The following is a 19,377-nucleotide window of genomic DNA, read 5'->3' as shown; positions in this document are numbered from 1 at the left end:
AATTAGATGATTGCTTGGTGTTGGTTCGATGCATGGCGACAAAAATCTTCTCTGAAAGATAAAGAGGCTTTATTTAAAAATTGAATGATCAACTAACTTGTATTATAAGCTAACATAATCAGAAAAACGCAGATTATACAAAAACATTGTGCTAGGTAGCATTGTCATACATGATCTATTATTGGTTGGAGAAGAACTTATCTGTAAATATGATTGCCATCATTGGCCAAACTCGCTGAGAGAGAAGTTATCATGGCAATTGCAGAAAATGGTAAATTGGTAAGATAGAAAAGATGTTAGGGAAGAAACCAGGGTTGAAAATTGCATAGCTTTACTCTTTTTATCGGACTCTCAAATTAATAAACCACCATTTCACTCTCTTTTTTCTTTTTTCTTTTTTTAATTTAGAGTCAATATGTCCTCCTTCGACCCCACAAACCTTTCCATGAACCGCTGTCGGTTGATTTTATAGTATTCTTAACGTTCACAGAACTAAAAGCAGACATAACCAACAAATATGAAGAAATAAAAAACTACGAGCAAAAAAAGTGATTTTGTTCTCATTATTTTTCCCATTTCAAAGACGGAATTTTGTGGCAACTCTAAGTTGGTATTGGTAAGAAGATTATAATATAATAGTGTTTTGAAAGGCAAAATTAAAACAATTAACAAAGTAAAAGTGAATCCGTGGTAAAAGGAAATGACAGGTAACAGTTATCTACGTCTTAACATCTCTTGTCCCACACTAAACATAAGTACCTTAGCCTCCTTATTACATCTTAATTAATTCTAATAATCCTAAGACGCAACCTTCTCAAATGACACATGCATTGGATCACATTGTCAAAGGGTAAAACTGAAGATGAATTATGTGGTATGAGGTCATGATTGGTCCATATTGTTATTAATCAAATAAAGCGCCAAAAGGGTCGAAATTTAACATGCAGAATATGTACATGATTATCATTTGCTATATGAGGTTATATTTCAGACGGAATCGAAAATAAAACAGACTCAGTAGTTAGTGCTTAATTGGTAATTAATAAAAATCAGGAATCACACACAGTGGATGTTTATAGACTCATTCCCTTTAATTATTTATTTTTTTTAATTTTCTAGAAATAGAGATATCTTAAAAACCAATCTATTCCAATGCAAAAGCAGCACCGGATTTGCGTAAAACCCACTTGATTGCTGCACCTTCCTCAGGGTTCTACATTCTCTCTCTCTGTCTCTCTCTTAACTTGAATCCTAAGTATGATTTATGATTTAGCCTCCTCTCTTTAAATGAACACAATTAGTTTGGGTTACTCGTTTTCCACCCCACAACATAACAATATTTCTACCTCGTGAAACATTTATAAATGACAGAAGCACTGGGTAATATTTCACGCTATATAGAGCCACTCACCACTTCAAAGCTCACATTCTTCCTCCAATATTAAGTAACATCGGCATTCCCTCTGTTCTCTCTCACAGATGGGTCGCCATTCCTGTTGTGTAAAGCAAAAACTGAGGAAAGGTTTATGGTCCCCTGAAGAAGATGAGAAGCTCTTCAACTACATAACCAGATTTGGAGTTGGATGCTGGAGTTCGGTTCCCAAACTAGCTGGTAATTAACAACTTACATATGTTTCATAATACACAAACCTTTCTCCTCTCTACTATTCTTTCTTCTCTTTCATTGCTTCAAAACAAAAACATTTCATCAATCGCAGGACTGCAGAGATGTGGAAGAGTTGCAGGTTGAGATGGATAAACTATCTGAGGCCTGATTTAAAGAGAGGGATGTTCTCACAGCAGGAGGAGGATCTTATAGTCAGTCTCCATGAAGTTCTTGGAAACAGGTAATGTATATTCAAGGATGTTCAATATGATATAAGTAAAACATATTTTTTTTTCTTGTGAAAATGGTTAACCATGATTGGTTGTGAAATTGTTTTGTTCTGAATATCAGGTGGGCTCAAATCGCAGCACAGTTACCAGGGAGAACAGATAATGAGATTAAAAACTTCTGGAATTCATGTCTAAAGAAGAAGCTTCTGAAGCAAGGGATTGACCCAAATACACACAAGCCTTTAACAGAAGCCCATGTTAAGGAAGAAAAGAAAATCACAGAGACAGCAGCTATGCAGACACCACTGTCTCAAGGCCTTTCAGTTCCATTAACTTTCCCTTCATCACAGGGATCAACACTTCTAATAGATTCCAATTACTATGATGGAGGACTAACTGAAGCTTCAAGAGAAATTTTCTTGAACAAGCCAGCATTGGACCCGTTATCCTACTATGATTTTCCAATGGGTGGTGCGCAGTCTGGTTTTAGCTTACCCATGAGTCAGTATCAGACAAGCCTTAAAGCATCTGATCAGAGTCCTTTTGGACCCAATTCAAGCTACGGATTCCTCTCATTGCCAAGTCTAACCAATTCTGATCATGGGAACGTGTCGGTGACGGAGTTTTCAGACAACAATTCAGCTTCCAAAATCAGTTCATTGCTCATGAACGACCAGGTGAAAGAAAGTTCCAGCAATAGCTCAAACATGAGCACCATTTACGCTGGTGGAGGGTGTCATATCAGCAGCATGATGGAAAATGCAAGTTTCTCGTGGGAAGGTGACAACAAATTTGACCCTTTGTTTCAGTTCCAAGTAAATGCCACAAAATCCGAGGATTTCAAGACAAGTCCATGGGAAGAGGGGCAGCTTCAGACTCGCAATTCGATAGATTTCACTAGCTTTCCATTAACTTCCCTTTCAGAAGATCTAACCGGGGAAAATTTTGATGTATTTCAGCACATATGAACTGTAAATTCTTTCTTTTTGATTTTTTGAACCCTTTTTCATGTTAGTAAAAAATAGAATGATGTTGATAGTACAGGAGATTTGTAGCTAAAGATTTGTGACGATCCCCCTCCCCCGCACCTATTATTCCTATTGATGTATTTGTTTTCATCAGCCAAAGTTTGAATAACGATATATTCTCCATGATTATTGAGTGCTGCTAAATTTGTGCAAGTCAGTGAATAGTTTTTTTTTCTTTTTATCAGATGCAGTTATCTTCTTCTTTTTCTTTTATCTCCTTTATCCTTGTAGTAGCTGTCTTCTATATCAGGTGGTCAAAGAGTAGAATACGATAAAGAGGAGAAGCACCCATACAGTGCACCAAGTTACGAATTCCATTTAATTTTTGGCTGATCCTTCCTTTTATAATATATATGATATTATTATATATCACACATGGGGACACACGCTCGTGTGTTTCTCAAAATATACACGATGTATATAGTGGGTTTTGGTAGATATATATTAGCGCTGGCAGTGTTTGAATAAGAAGATTATCCTGTCCTATCGTATAATGAGAGGATGATGCTTTCGCTGGCATATGACAGCACCATGCATTTGGTGAATCCCTCCAAAAGGCTAAAATTGGCTCCCCAAAATCTCCATTATTGGAGAGAGAGAAGTTCATATATAACTGATTAAAGTCTAAAGCTATAGGGTCCTCTCCTTCTGTGTAACATATACGGTTCCAAATTTAAACCACCTTTAAAATCATCTTTAATATAGCAGTCACCCGAGTAACCACTCCATGCTTATGCATGCGGCCATGATCTTATTTATTATATACACATATAATAACAGTTGTTCGGGGTTCTAAGGGTTTGAAGAAAATTATGCTTTTCAAGCGAGAGAGGATGTGACTGCACAGTTTATAATAACAGCTGAATTTAATTGCCTATGAGTTTGGTTGTGTTTCTTATATATACATGTTCTCTAATTATGAAAAAGATAACCAATTAAAGCAAATGAAATGAGAGAAGAACCCACACAATGACGTACACCAACTACTCTAGTACTTGTTACAACCACATATGCATCAGGCATAACATAGGCCATTATTGAGTCATAAATCAGGAAAGATTAAAGCTGCTCTCAATTCTCACGCAAACCCTTCCAAAAAAGTCAATCGGTCCTATGGTGATGGTGATGATGATCGATGAGATGAGAGATGATGGATGATGCTAACTGTTTGGACATAGTGCATGTAATTTTGATCCACTGTGTTGACTTAGCTAGCAAACAAAAGTGTGCAGTAACTCCGGTGAGGACCACAGATGGTCCTACCCTAGGTTCCTACTTTGCCATATACCAAATTAAGACGGTGAAAGTCACTATTACTTCAATTAGAACAGCTGTGAACTCAGGCATAACCACACCATAAAAGCAAGAGAGGGACAGTGCATAACCACATCATAAATTAATTAGCTTAAGCGTTTACCCTATGCTCACGCTTCTGATAGCCATAGCGTAAAACATGCATAATTATGCTATCTATAATCATAAATTAGAGTGTTAAGTTTTACAGTGGTTTATCATGTATGGCTGTTTGGGCAAATTATGATAGCCATAGCCAAAAACATGCATAATTATGCCACACCTAGCTTCGCATATACACATATATATTATTGCAAATCACCAAAGCTCCGGAACCAGGCCTCGCTAATTACCAAACACCTTCTCATTGTGGAGGCACTTATACGTTCTCTAGGATCAGAAGTCATTTAGATTCTCAGCAAAATCAGAACATTGCTGTCAAAAGCACCTTCTAATTTATGATTATAGAAACCACTGTAAAACTTAACACTCTGGATCTTGAAATATAATTGTCCAAATAACCATATCCATATCATATGATGGATAATATTTTAAAGGTGATACACATATGTTGAAGTTAAATAGCACTTGGTATTTTATTTTCACATATAAATAAGTGTGAGTGCCGACGCGGTTGGTAGTTAGCTACCTGGAAACTGGAGCAGCATTTGAAGTGTGATGATAAAAGTGAAAAAAAGAAGTATAATTAAGAAAGACAATGTGGGAAAAGGGAAGAGAAATATCAAAGATATGGTTGAAGCGAAATACTAAGTAATGTGGTAGCCTTTTCGGGTCAACTAACGGTGCATCCGACAAGTGATATCAAAATGCTTTTGGTGAATAATGACTTTTGAACTTAGCAAATTTCTGAACAATATGATATAGGGACACCGACAAGCGCTGTCTCGTGCGTAAAAGGAAAAGAAATATTGCCAACTTCTTATGATGTTAGTCAAATATATACATTTGTTTTCTTGATCATATTATACACTTTTAAATCTCAATTTCAGTCGTACGTAAATTAATTTTTCACATGCTCTGACTTTACAAACACTAAAAACCACGCCACATCCTAAACAATGAAGATGAATTAGTTAATATATATTACGCATCCACATATGTAAAAAGTGTGCATACATTTGTTGACTGTCAAATATTTATCTCATGCAAGCTAAAGCGCAACTTTGGAAACTTACAGAAGAAATAAGATAGTTTTTCTTTTAATTCAAGAAAATGGTAAGATTCAAAGAAAAATAGAAATAGGTAACTTTTGCAACATTAATATGCTTTGGAACTAAGGTTTTGTTTTGGAACACAACTTATTCATTTATATAGTTTTTCTTTTTTTAATATTGTTATTTTAATAAGAATTTAAGAAAAATGCCCCAATCACGTGATAAAGCCCACAATTTTGATTAACTAGTCAAATTTTGATTGGTGGAGAATACTCCTGAATAGATTCTTTGATCCTTACCTATGACTAGTAAAATTATTTGTAGTTTAAGCGTCTTCTGTAGCAAGGTTAGACTTTTATTGACAATTCTAAAATGTGATTTGCTTCTCTGGGCTCACCGTTCTACACTTGCCGTGAATAAAATATGAAAAAGTTAGCACAATTTACACGTTGAGGTTGAAATGATAGCTAACAAATGATTTTCGTTTGCAATTGGTAATGGCACCAAAGTAAAGAAGTGGAGAAATGGAATGAAAACGAAGTTAGGTAGAAGCCAATGATGCATGGTGTTTGGGCTTTAAATCGAATGCATGAGTGAGGCGTTGAACTTAACCTCAGAGCTTACGCTTCTAGAGGAAATGGATGGACCATGCCATTCAGAATCATGAATTTGAGTCCCCCAAAGACCTTGCGATCATAAAAGAAACCAACCCTTTGAATCATTGCAAAATATCTTAACGATTATGTTTGACATTTCAGGATTCTTTAACCCTGTAAAACTTGCTACAGTACTTTTTTTTACCAAATGAATTCAGCTTTATGGCTTGCAAGTGATTATGACCTTAACACCGCAAAGGAAACAGGATACTTTTTTTTTTTTTTCATTTCTCCTTTTTATTTTGGGCTGAGGAGAAAGTGAACAAACTTAAAAGTACATAAAGCATTCCTTAAATTGAACGTCTTAATAATGGCTACTCATCAAATATAAGCTGCAAGTTGACATCCATGGAAATGTGTTTTTCACTGATTGCGCTTTCCTCACTCAAACCACGAAACTTCTGATTGCGTATTCATGGACCGTCTTCTATTGCATATACGACTACGACTGTGACTTTCTAGTTTCATCACACTTCCAATGAATTACTTGGCTTAACTAAGCAAATAGCAAGTTGAAATAATTCCCTTCTTCCTAAAGTTACTCTCAATACAAGTCACCAAGAATAGGCCAGAAAGAAAAAAAGTTTACAGTGTTTGCAAGAAAATACAGGCACAAATATACAAAAACTCAATGACATGGTTTCCCAAGTGTTTTAGTTAAGAATGCAGGTGATAATTTGTGTAAAGTGTAATCTCAAACTATTGGCAATGGACAAAACATACAGCATGACAGTTTACAAACCTTTATTTCTTAATGAGTTACTCAACCCTACACCATCATTAGTAAATAAGTGACAGCAGATCCGCTACTTTAGATAAAGGAAGAATGATTCCCTGATGAAAGTTCAGTGTGGAATAAAACATCTGTCTTGAAATTTGATGTAACATACTTCTTTATTAACAGGCAGAGGCCCGTTTGATTATCTGTCAAATGGGAATTGAATTTGGGGGATCAATCTCTGTGGAGGACCATTTAACGAAGTGTACGCTTTGTGTGCAATTAAATATATAATGATGTGTTTTCAGAACTTAAGAGTATTAGATACGTAATCGAGCAACTAAATATTTTTGGTCACGTGCTTAAATGGTCTGTGCAAATTGCAATCAGTTAAAGCCGAGATACGTAATTGCATATTGTTTTCTGAAAACCAGTGACAGGGCCTGTACAACAACAACAACAAAATATTTAGCATACTGAACCAAATGGAAATTCAGGGTCTCCCCTGCTCTAATAATCTCATTTCATCCGTCGTCTTCAATCGGATTACTATGTTACAACCAACAACAAGATCAGGTTCCTGGGATCACATTAAATAACAATTAACAGATTAGGTCTAACGAAGTTATCACACTAATTCCACGAAAGATAGTATCTTCAGCCTTATCGCAAGTATCTTCTGGATAGAAATACCTCAACTTACAGCAGAAAATAGAAATGCATTCGGCCGTGTTGGGGACCAAATCACCTACTAGTCCACATTACTGTTTACAACTTGGTCAAAGACTATTAATCATTTTTCTGTGTGTATAATGCATTCAAAAGCAAAATGAAAATGATTCGGAATAACTTGCCAAAAATGGACGCCGAGTGAAAGAAATAAATACAGAATAAAACTACGCGTTCATGGCTTTAAACATGTTTGTAAAAATATTTACGTCAGATTGCCTCAAGAAAGGTAGGTAGCTTGGTTTGGAGACATTTTTAATCCCTCAGATTTGCATAAGCTTCGGACAGTCTGTTCTTTAGATTTATGCAGTTTATAAATACCCAGGAATTCTTTAGAACTCTTACATGATAATTTCTGAATCAATGTTGCTAGTAATATCACGTCTTGAACTCCTCACCAATACTTCTCAAAACATTGGATTGGTTGCCAGAACATCTCAAGATATAAGGTCAACTTTTATCGTCAGTGATGTCAAGCTGATATTATGCTTCCACAAAAAAAAATGCAAAATGTTCATGCTCACTGTTTAAAACAACAAATTTGTCCATATATTTTTTTACCTAGGCGATCCAGACGCCAGCTGCAAACATCGAAGACAATCAAACCCGTGACATGACAACTGTGTACAAACTTTACCCCATGCATTATATGTAGATTTACATCGTGAACTACAACAAGGAACTCTACAGACATTGTAGCCAGAATAAAATTTGAATCAAAACTACCACTGCCAACCTAGGTTGGCTCTTCAAAAGTGCATCCCAAGAGATCTCGCCAACTTCCATCATCAGTGGTGTTGTACAAGCTCCTGTTATGCTTTAATCAAACAAACAAAATATCCATACCAGGTTAACAAATTTGATTTCTAGTCTTCTTTTTTTCTTCTAAATTTGATAACAGAAGTAGTAAAATCTGAGGAATACATGGCCTTAGCTTATTATAGAATCCCTGCAGGATTTAGATCTCTAGAAGGAAGTCCTGAACAAATGGACATTTAAGTGATAAAGTTTGTCAGTACAAATGAATTGCAATTGCAACTGAAAGAAGTTAAATGCATTGATATCCATGAAGTGAATTTAAGCATTTTTCTTCCCAGGTTAATGACTAATCTTTCTTCTGATCTTAGACAAGAGTTTCACGACATATATCAGAATAATAAATTTAATGTAGATATGAACGCACGCAGACTCAAATAAATCCGTAATCCTATGAGTGCCGTTTTCTAACCTTCGGGAAAATAAAAACGCTTGCATTACTATCACAAGCAGCTAATTTTAGCTTCCGGAAAAGTTAAAAAAGAATATAATTTAATGATTACAATTAATTTTGCACATGTTTTTGAATTACAAAACCACTTTTGCCTTAAAAAAGCGAACACAAGCAGGCCCTGAATCAACATGTGGGAAGAACATAAATTCAGAGGGAGAAATGCACAGTAAAATTAGCGATGCATATTGACATAATTTAAGGCTTTGTTTAATTTATTTTCTTTTAAAGGAAAGGTCTATACCGTGCTTTAATCTACATAAATAGCAACTATTGCTTTGTACATTTGTAAACTGTACACAGAATTCAAATACAGAACATAAGTCTATAAAATGGAATCAAATCATTGCAGTGATATTTATGAGGAGAAAAAAAGGAAGGACAAGAAATCACTAGAATTAGAAAAGTTGGTACATCAAATATAACCAAGTCTAAATTATGTCATATGCAACATTTCCGAATTTATATTCGTAAGTTTACTCATCTCGTTGAGACATCCAGTCTTGTGTATATAGTTTGGATGATCAGTCAATTAATACCACAAATAACAGAGGCTAGGCTACTGAATTGAAATTTGATATTTTCACAAATGTAATAAATCATTTTCTAAGTACAATACACTCTTACTTTTCCATTCAAAAAACTTACAAGGCATTATTTTGATTAACGCAATCAGTGGCACTTACAGCCCCAAGGGCTGTCTGTGCAATTGAGCTCCTGGCTGATAAAGAGTGAGGTGGTGTATAGCCTTTGCAAACAGGTCCTTCAAATCAGGATATTGTGTTTGAACAGGACGAGCAAACCTCTCTAAGGTATTCAAGGCACGTTCTTGCTCAAGGACCTTACTGTTACCTACATTTAAGGCAAGGTAACAAAGTAATTTCAGGCCATGAACTTGTTGGCGATCATTTATCTGCAGCAGGCTCATTAGCTTCGGAACCCCATCAAGCTCAAGTATTGCTTTAGAATGGTCAACGCAATTGTAGTTGTCCGGGCTGACAAACTTTCCCAATGCAATGGCAGCCTCACTGGCTACGTCAACATCTCTGCTACCAAGCTGAGCAACTAAAGGACCAAGAACTTGCGGAACCTTTCCAGAGAAGTTTCTGGCCAAGGAACCAATTGCCTTAATGGCAGGAATCACCAGTGCCGGATTACCCTCTTCCTGTACCACCCTCAACAGCTGATCCAGTACCGCCTTTGCCGCTGGCGCAGTTCGCTTAAAAGCACCTCTTCTAAGATCAGCATTGGACTCTGCCACAGCAGCAATCTCCATGACAGCCATAAGACAATTAAGTTGCAATTCCCCACTCTCAGACTCAATCATCTTAGCCAGACAAAGCAAACCTTTAGTCTCGGTAATCTTCTTGCAACTTGAAAGACACCCTTTGGAGAGTTTCCAGAGAGCCTTAGCACAACTGATTTTGACCTCATTCCTCAACTCCGGGCTCTCAACCTCTCTTTCCCTTTCCCTCCGATGGTGGCTGGAGCCACGGCTACTCCCATCCGAATTTGTCTCCCCAACGTTGGACAAATTCAGAACAAGCGAATGGATGCTAGCACGACCGGCCATGGGGTCAGCAAGGACAGTATCCATGGACAACAACGACACGAGGGGCCTAGTCACATTGGCCCTCACGAACTCCTCGCGAGCAAGTTCATTTTGCTCAGCCATAGCTGAGACTAAATTGGCAACAGAGACACGAACCCTCATAGGGGAGTCACCAAGGACCTGAACAATAGTGGGGGCAGCATGGGACTCTACGACGTAGCTAACGACACTCTCTTGATTAGTAGTAACGTTGACAAGAGCATTGGCAGCAGCAACCTGAGCATCAGGGGAAGAAGCTTCCTTGAGAAGCTTGAGGAGAGGAGGCACTCCACCTTCCTCCAAGATGATGAATTTTGTACGCTCGTTTCCTCTGGCGAGGGAGCCAAGTTCTGTGGCGGCTTCCGCGCGGTCCTTTGGCTGACCCAATTGAAGAGTGTAGGTGAAGGTCCAGACCCATGCAAGGATGGGGTCGTTGCTGGCGATGGGGGGAAGGGAGACATTGGTACCCTCCTTCGAGTCCAAGATGGTGAGGAGCCATACCAAGTCGCCGTTCGAAGATTCCAGAAGGTTCCAGACCTTGCGGAAGTCGGCAGTCGTGGTCATGGAGAAGACCTGGCGGAGGACGCCACCGTGTTTCTTGCACTTGCGCACGAACGCTAACGTGCGCTCTAGGTTTTTGGAGACCTCGCCGACGATGCGGCGTATGGGGCGCTCGTTCACGCACTGCGTCCCCGACACCACACGCACGACGGAACGCAGGTTGTCGCACACCACCTGCACCTTCCGCGCCAGCTCCGTGCAGTCCACCTTGGACGACTCCGCCTCCTGAGCCAGTTTTATGATGCGGTCTCCCAGTAAGATGGGACCCAACAGCTCTTCTTGGAGCCTCTTTTCCTTTTCCGGAGCAGGATTAGGGCTAGGGTTAGGGTTAGGATTGCCCATCATCGGAAACAATACGGAACCCCTCGCTCTTTGACCACTCCCTCTGTTATCTTATCTATATCTTCAACCCACTGAAGCAGAGAGAGTATAGAACAGAAGCTAAACAAGAAAATGGGAAATTGAAGAAGAAACCGAGCAAGAAGCTGGAAATATTGTGCTCCTCGGAGTTCCAGAGTTGAAGGGTCACTGCAGGAGCTTGCTCCTTCTTACACGACTCTACCCTCCCCGGATTATTCACTTCACTCCCAGAATAGTGAGTCGTTCATTTTAATAATTAAAAAGGATTAATTATTAATAATACACACAGCAAATATTAAAATAAAATAAAGTAAAGACAAACATTCATTCTTTCCTGCTTCGGTGCTTCTTACCCTGTCAAAGGGTGAAGCTTTTCTATTGAATTAACCTTTTTTTTTTTGGTTTTGTTTGTTACGCAGGGACGAGGAAGGAGAGTAATAAGATATATGAGAAAGAACAGAAAAAAGGATTGAGATGCGAGGATGGATCCTCCTTTACTCTGTTAGAGACTTGGACTCAAGTCAACACATGGTTGTTGTTGACTCAACCCTACCAATGCAAAGCCAGATCAATCTCAAAATATTCACATTTTACAACGTAATTAAATTTAAATAATGGTATGTTCCGTTACTAATTTTCTGTTTTATCAAACAAATGTTTTATTACTACTCATTATTATAACAAAAAAAGTCTTTGTAAAAGGACCTTATATTTTATTTTCATCCAAAAAAATTTGAGTTTACTAAAAAGTTATTGAAAGTTACTAAAGAGCTTTTTTATTTAAAATAATTTTTAAATTTAGAAAAAGGAAAGTACGGGGGTAGTTACATTACTTTTGTTTGTTCATCATGGGGACTTGGACAGAAATGGTGGCGTAGAGGTGTAACCCGCTTATTACGTCTTCCATGGCACGGAATGGCTAAAAAATTGTATTTATGAATGGGCGGGCCCAAATAGACTTTACTCCTTTTAATACCAATAATTTATTGCTTTATAGGAACAACATCAAGCACACAAAAGTCTCTCACTCAAAGTTAATTACCACATGTTACTAAGTATGTAACTCAGTGCAAATTATTCTTACATAGAGTTCAAAGTAATTTGAATTAATCTCAAGCCTAAGTTCCTGTTGTTTTGAGGAGATTTACTGATCACGAAGATCGGAGAGAAAAGAAAGATATGAAGAGTGTTTTGGTTGTAGGTTGTACATGTGCTTTTTCAAGTAAGTTGTAGGTGTTTTAGTTTAAAATTTAAATATATTTTTAGTATATAAGAATAATCTATTTGCTTTTATTTCAGCAACAGTATATCAGGAAGTTTTAAGTACAATATTTCCTAAGCCGTTTTATTTTACTAAAATATATTAATTAAAGTAATAATTTAAAATATTTTAAATTAAGCTAATTTCATTTTTTTATTTATAATTTAATTAAATAATGTATGTATTATTTAATATAAATAAGATAAAGTTTTTAAAATTTAAAAACACAAATTATTTTATAAATACAAATATTCAATTTTAGTTCATATATATATATATATATATATATATATATATATATATATATATATATATATATATATATATATTAATCAATGACACTACATAATAATTCGTCACATGACACCTTTTAGAAAATTAGTATTATATATTTCACTAGTGTATTATTACTTATAGCAATAATGGTTTATTGAAATATTTAAAATTCATGATAACAATAATTAATTATAAAATTGAAAAATTATAAATTAATGCAATTATGGAAAATAAATTCAAATGATAAAAAAAATTAAAAGAGTTTACTCCTTACTCCTCATGTAGTTAATTTATTTTGTCCCTAATTGAAAATTGTACTTTCGGCCATTACCCAATATGTCAAGATGGGTATTGAACATTCAAAAATTGACATAAACTTTACGGATAGAAATTAGGCCCAATTCCAGTCTTATATTTAGTTTAAATATTATTAACGTTATAATAGAGATATGATATGTGATTATTATGTGTAACTTTTATATATATATATATATATATATATATATATATATATATATATATATATATATATATATAATTTGTAGTCGGAACAAAAATGATTTTCGATTTTCCAAATATAAAATTGCTCATCGGTAAAAAATAAAAAATATGTATAATAGAGAAAACATCAAGATAATTAAAATAACATAAATTCAATAAAAATCTTCTTCACCTAATCACCATGGAATGATTTGAAGGTGATATATTTGTTCACTTTTACATATTTGAGAGGGAGAGAGAAAGGAAGGAAGAGGGAGATTTCTCTATTTTACAATCATCTCTCATATGTTATGATTTGAAGGAGATATCAAACAAATTACATTTATGGCCTCTAAATTCACTCGCTATTACTTCTAAATTACTTACAATGAACAACACAAATTTCACCCTCTAATCCACTCAATCTCATCATCTCCCTCAAATCAAAATCTTTACAAGTGATCAACGGCTAAGGCAAGATGTCTTGTATGGTGTTCCTTCCAAGTTTGATATTTCTATCCATATATTTATAATTGTTTGATTTGATTTTTTTCTTTAATTAATTGTAATGTTGTTGATATAATATAGTGTAATCGATAAACCGGCTCATATGGGTGCAATTAATATATAATGCAATGGATGACAATCATTATGCATGCTCGTATTACAACTAATTGGGAAACGATAATATATATTTGAATTAAAATAAATACTTTGCAATATTGTCTTTCTATATATTAACTTAAGTTAATGTCTTATTTTGCAGACATTCAAGAGTCTTACGCCAATTCTCGCGAAGTCCATAAAGTTTGGTAGGATAGCATGTGCCAAATTTATAATTTAGATGTACAATAATATTTATTAGAATATGTATTTGGATTGTGGATGATTTTCCAATTGTCTTTTAAATGTATTTGGATTATGGATATTTCATAAAATATTTTGTTCTTGTTTGTGCTGATTTCTGAATAAAAAATACAGGTTTAAATGTGGGAATAACTATAAAATAGAAAAAGTATTTAAAAAAAATAGTATATAGGTATCGATTTTTATCATACTCGAGGCAAAAAAGTGGTTTATGGTCTCGGTTCAGACCACAACCAAGGCCAAAAGGTATTCGAATTTTAAAATTAACTAGCATGAGACCCGTGCATACGCACGGGTCGTCTTTTTGATTTTTAAATTTTTTTTATTTAGAAAAAAAATTTTAATATTATTATCAATAAATTAATAATTTAAATTAAAAGTTTGTAAAGTTTTAATTGCCAATTTAAATATATTCAACAATAAGATTCATTTAACAATGATATAATAATATATTTACGTATAATTAATTATTGTTATATATTATGTGTAATATGTTATGTATTTTTAAGTTATTTGGAATCATCCGTGATGAGATAGATTGTTATTTTGTTTGGATTAAGAAATGACACTATCACGTTGATTAGAAGTTTAATAAGAAAACATTGTTTGTGATGCACGGGTCGTGTTTTTTTTCGTTTTATATTTTTTAACATTTAAAACAGATTTTATTGTTATATATATAAATTAGTGATTTGAATAATTATTATTGTTATTGGTTTAATTGTATAAGGATTAATTTTATTGTTTAAATATATTATTAATTTATTTAACTATAACAATTTGTAATAATAATTGGTCATTGTTAAAATAAAATGTAGATATATTATGTAATATGGTATTGTATAAATGAAATATAATATAAAATTGATGTTAAAATTTTTAAAAAGAAATATTGCATGTTATATTAAAATAAGATGCGTACTGTATATGATATATTAGAATAAAATGTATATGCACAAATCGTTATTAAAGTAAAATGTATATGGTGTTATATGGTATTCACAAACCCAATATTTTACAACGAAATATAACAAACACCTAAGTGCAGAGCAAAAACATAAGTATATAACGAACTCCCCTCCACAGTAACATTACAAATACAAAAAAAAAAATCCAAACTACAAATTTTTTATACATACTAAATTCATTAATTGTGGAAGAGGAGGGAAGTAAAAGTTTATAGGAAATATCTAATAGAATACAAAATAAAAAGCCTCTAACTATTAATCAACGAAATAAATTTCATTCATCTCAATGAATAACTAATAGAATACAATATAAAATAAGTTTCATTTATCTCAATGAATATAAATGACGTCATGTGAGCACCAATATTCATAATACATGTTGATAATCCATTTACATGACTGCTGCAATATCGGTCAAGTGAAATAAAATAACACCTTATGAAAATGTTAGAAGCTAATTAAGAAATCCTGACAAAGAAATCACTTCCAATTTTACCAGATATTGTATTGATTGTTCTCCACCAACCCCGTCCTACAAATAAATTTCATAATCACAATTCCAAATATAGATTAAAGATATCACGACCATTATAGCACAAAGGATTTCTAAACCAAGAGAAGAAAGTTTGAGAGTACGAAAATTTGAACAAAGTGGTATGCAACAACTTTCAACCGTAACACTTGGTTTTATTTGGAAAGTAAGGTTACAATATTATCAAGAGCAGCAACAAAACAATTACAACCACAATGATGAATGTGTATCATTTCAGTCATTAATATTAATAGTCATCTATACCTGCAATCATCATATGAAGTTATAACAGCAAGTCCCTATATGGGAAAAAATTAAGTTTGGGTCCATTCTAAAATGAATTCAAATAAAAAACGAAAGTCATTAATTAACGTCAATAACCATGTCTACCAATAAAAAATAGCTATAAAAGTAGCAACAAAACAATAAAAAAAATGAAAAGAGAATAATAAAATACTGATATCATCATGAAACTATACTTACTTTCAAATCATTAGCGAGTTTTAAATTTTCTTCAAGATAACCTTTTTGTCAAGCCAAATCATTAGACGCACAAAGAGATAACTTCATTTTGCTCCTCATCAATTGCCTAATAAAAATGTAACATTCAAAGTTTAAGATTGATATCATATAAATAAAATGGTAAAATACAACTATAATTTATGAACATATTTACTAACCATTCTTAGTTCAGAGAATTGTCTCTCCAGTTTGCATTTCTATTCAATAGCTGTAGTTCCTGCTGCCATTAAATTTAGTCAATTTCCATAAAACCTGAAGATGTAGATAAACATAAGTGACACATTTATATTTTGTACCTTTGTGCAGAAAAAAGCAATTTGTTCATGGAGGGATCTCCTCTTCTTCCTGCTTGCGTGTGAATAAAGTTCTTTCAATCAAACATATAATTTGATGGAATTGTATGAAGTACTCAATATCTTTCAAAGAAAAACATACATGAGTGTTTATACTTTTCGAACATTATGAAACTTCCAAAGTAAAATTGATCAAAATCAGGAGCAATTTCTTATAGGATTAATATTATTTTATCACATTGTTAACTTTGTCAAGTAAGCATGAACACCTACATATTCATAGTAGTGAAAAGATGAATCACATCTCATCTTTAAGTTTCTTATGAATTTGATAAATAACTGTAGTAAAAAATAGTCTTGATTATTATCATTCTCAGAATCACCTGTAACCATAAATGCTCCTTCTGTAGTAGTGAGATTAGTATCCATGAGCTCAATGCCAAAGTAATTGAATGTCTCCATCACCTTGCTGAACCTTCCCCTCTATTTGTGCCACAAAGACTTATTTCAGAAAGTAAGAGTATTAACATTAGTTATAAAGAATTTTTTGGATCTTTTTAGAGTATACCTATCATTGCATTCATACATATTAAGAATATATATGAATTTAGAGTGATTTCAATTTAAAACCATGAAAGAAAAATATGGAGGAGGCAAACTTACAGTAAACCTTCAGCAACTCCAAACACACAGATCAAGGATTATGCTCTCTAAGGTTTCATAAGGACAAAGAAAGGAAAAACATTAGATACACATTCACATGGAAAGGCTTTTTTGGATTACAAAAACATATTCAAGATACAAAACAAATAGAAACATCAAGATAGAAAACAAAACCTTAATAACAAAAGCCAAAGCAAACTTTAACAGTAAAAGCTAAAGAAAACCTTAACAACAATCATCTCATGAAAGAAAACAAAACCTTAATAACAAAAGCAACAAAGCAAATCAACCATCAATATAATAAACAAATACAAAAAAAAAAAAAAACTGCAAACCCATTTGATAGATCCACGAAAATACGGTAATAGGAGATGGAAACAAAATAATTGTAAGAAATGGAAACAAAACAATCAGTTGATTAAGGAGAACAAAACCTTAACAGATAAAAGCCAAAGGAAAAATAAATAAATCATGGGCTTCAAAAATATGAGCAGGAGAAAAAGGAGGGACCGTTCGCGAGTTCATTCCACAAAAGCACCACAAAATATAGAATTTCAGTCGTGGCTAGAAGCCTCCTCGACAATTTTTTCATTTTGAAAAGAAAACTATATCACGTCCTCTACAATGTTGGCACCATTACAAATGCTACGCTTAGCAAAAGTCCAATTGATTTGCAAAGGGCCTTAGATCCTTATCCATAAGCCTTATTTTCCTCAACGTTATAGCACTTCAATCTGAAAAAAAAAATCAAACCTTTCATAAAGAACGATCAACGCAAAGTAAAAAAAATAATAACAGAACACAAAGTAAAGAAAAAATAACTGAGTATGAAGAAAAAGAAAGAAGAAGGATCCACAAAGAAGAAGAAAAGGAAGAAGAACAGCAAAAACTAACCTTCTTGATGAACCAAACGTTCTGTTATGCATGAAAAAACAATAAACAGGAAGTTAAAAAAATATAACTTCATATGAAGAAGAAGAAATAAAAAGGATCGACGAAGAAAGAAGACGGAAGAAGAAGAAGAAAAACAAAAGAAAAAATACCCACAACTTCTGTAAACCTTCAACAACAACAATCACAAAAAAATGAAACCTTTCATGAAAAAAAGAAGAAGAAGGAGCACATAAGAATTAAAAAAAAATAAAACCATAAAAAACAACAGAGAAATCTGAATATGGCTTTCGATAAAAGACTAACCCACTGCTACAACATATTTAACAGAAAAAAGTTACAAAAACATAACCTTTCAACAGATCTCAACAACAACAAAGAGATCTCAACAACAAACCACAAATAGACGAAAAAAAAATACAAAAGAAGACCACCAACAAAAACATCATCATCCTCACTCATTCATTTTGTTCAAAAATACCTTTTAAAAATGAAAACTTGAACCTTTTCTTCAACCCACAGTAATAGATCTACCAAGTATAAAAAAATAAATAGAACAACACTATCAATAACAACAAAACATGTTCAAGATTTTGTTAAAAAATATCTTCTAAAAAAATCAACCTTTTCTTCAAGACGAAAAACATTGCAAAAATTAAATTTTTCACGAAGAACAATCAACACAAAGTAAAAAAAAAAAATAGCAGAGTAAGAAGCAGAAAGAAAAAAAGATCCTCGAAGAAAGAAAAAATTAAGAAATAGAAGAAAAAATTACCTACACCAACCAAAACTCCTGTCAACCTTCAACAACAACAAATAGGAAAAAAAAAAACTTAAGTTGGTATGAGAAAGAAGAAGGATGGAAGAAGAAGAAGGAAAACAGGAGAAGAAAAAAGAAAATGACCTCGACGAAGTTCATTGCATTGGAGAAGAAAGATCCTGCTGTCAGCCAATATCAATCAACAATTAAAGCGTTTCAGCAGCAAAACACCACTACACCAAAAAGACAAATATAACCTCTATTTTAGATACGTGTCAATTAAATAGAATGTCTATTTCAATAATTTACCTATACTAAGAATTTCTTAGATATATAGTAGATTAAACAATTAGTGATTGTATGACTTCGGTTCACACTAGAACCGAGACAGAAAAATGGCTCTATGGTTTCGATTCATCAAAGAACCGAGACAGAAATGTGTGTTTTGGATTCGGTTCACACCCGCAGACAAAAGTCATCCCCTTTTGATATCGTCCTAATATGTCTCGATTCTAGAACTAGAGCAGAATAACAAAATGTTCTGCGACCAAAAGTCCTTACTACATTAGTGAGCACACCATAAACCACCCATAGGGTTCACACCATATAAAACACATATAATACAAATATCACTATATATATATATATAT

At 33.8% G+C, this 19,377-nt stretch overlaps 1 protein-coding gene, 1 long non-coding RNA gene and 1 pseudogene across 6 annotated transcripts; 1 reads left to right on the top strand and 2 right to left on the bottom strand.

Moving 5' to 3' along the window:
* Positions 1–1,176: 1,176 nt before the first annotated feature.
* On the top strand, positions 1,177–3,018 carry LOC114177160 (annotated as a pseudogene).
* Positions 3,019–7,927: 4,909 nt separating this feature from the next.
* On the bottom strand, positions 7,928–11,442 carry LOC114178044 (ARM REPEAT PROTEIN INTERACTING WITH ABF2-like). Its single transcript, XM_028063721.1, has 2 exons — positions 9,351–11,442; positions 7,928–8,414 (listed from the first exon to the last, which is right to left on the bottom strand). Exon 1 carries the CDS (start codon positions 11,197–11,199, stop codon positions 9,385–9,387), a length of 1,815 nt encoding a protein of 604 aa, XP_027919522.1. The 5' UTR covers positions 11,200–11,442; the 3' UTR covers positions 7,928–8,414; positions 9,351–9,384.
* Positions 11,443–15,416: 3,974 nt separating this feature from the next.
* On the bottom strand, positions 15,417–18,937 carry LOC114179649. 5 transcript variants are annotated; one of them, XR_003603509.1, is made up of 9 exons: positions 18,872–18,936; positions 18,743–18,768; positions 17,971–17,991; positions 17,077–17,810; positions 16,797–16,914; positions 16,417–16,465; positions 16,279–16,337; positions 16,082–16,187; positions 15,417–15,598 (listed from the first exon to the last, which is right to left on the bottom strand). It is a non-coding gene; the product is annotated as an uncharacterized LOC114179649 (long non-coding RNA). The 5 variants fall into 5 exon arrangements; XR_003603511.1 differs by having other exon boundaries at positions 15,417–16,187; positions 17,077–17,123; positions 17,587–17,810; positions 18,872–18,932; XR_003603510.1 differs by having other exon boundaries at positions 15,417–16,187; positions 16,797–16,896; positions 17,077–17,123; positions 17,587–17,810; positions 18,872–18,931.
* Positions 18,938–19,377: the final 440 nt, after the last annotated feature.

Source organism: Vigna unguiculata, chromosome 3, assembly GCF_004118075.2.
Source record: "Vigna unguiculata cultivar IT97K-499-35 chromosome 3, ASM411807v1, whole genome shotgun sequence".
NCBI lineage: Eukaryota > Viridiplantae > Streptophyta > Magnoliopsida > Fabales > Fabaceae > Vigna > Vigna unguiculata.
This window is presented reverse-complemented; position numbering and strand designations above follow the sequence as displayed.

Excerpts from the sequence above, each read along its gene's own strand:
- LOC114178044 (XM_028063721.1), bottom strand. The coding sequence starts at position 11,199 with ATGATGGGCAATCCTAACCCTAACCCTAGCCCTAATCCTGCTCCGGAA.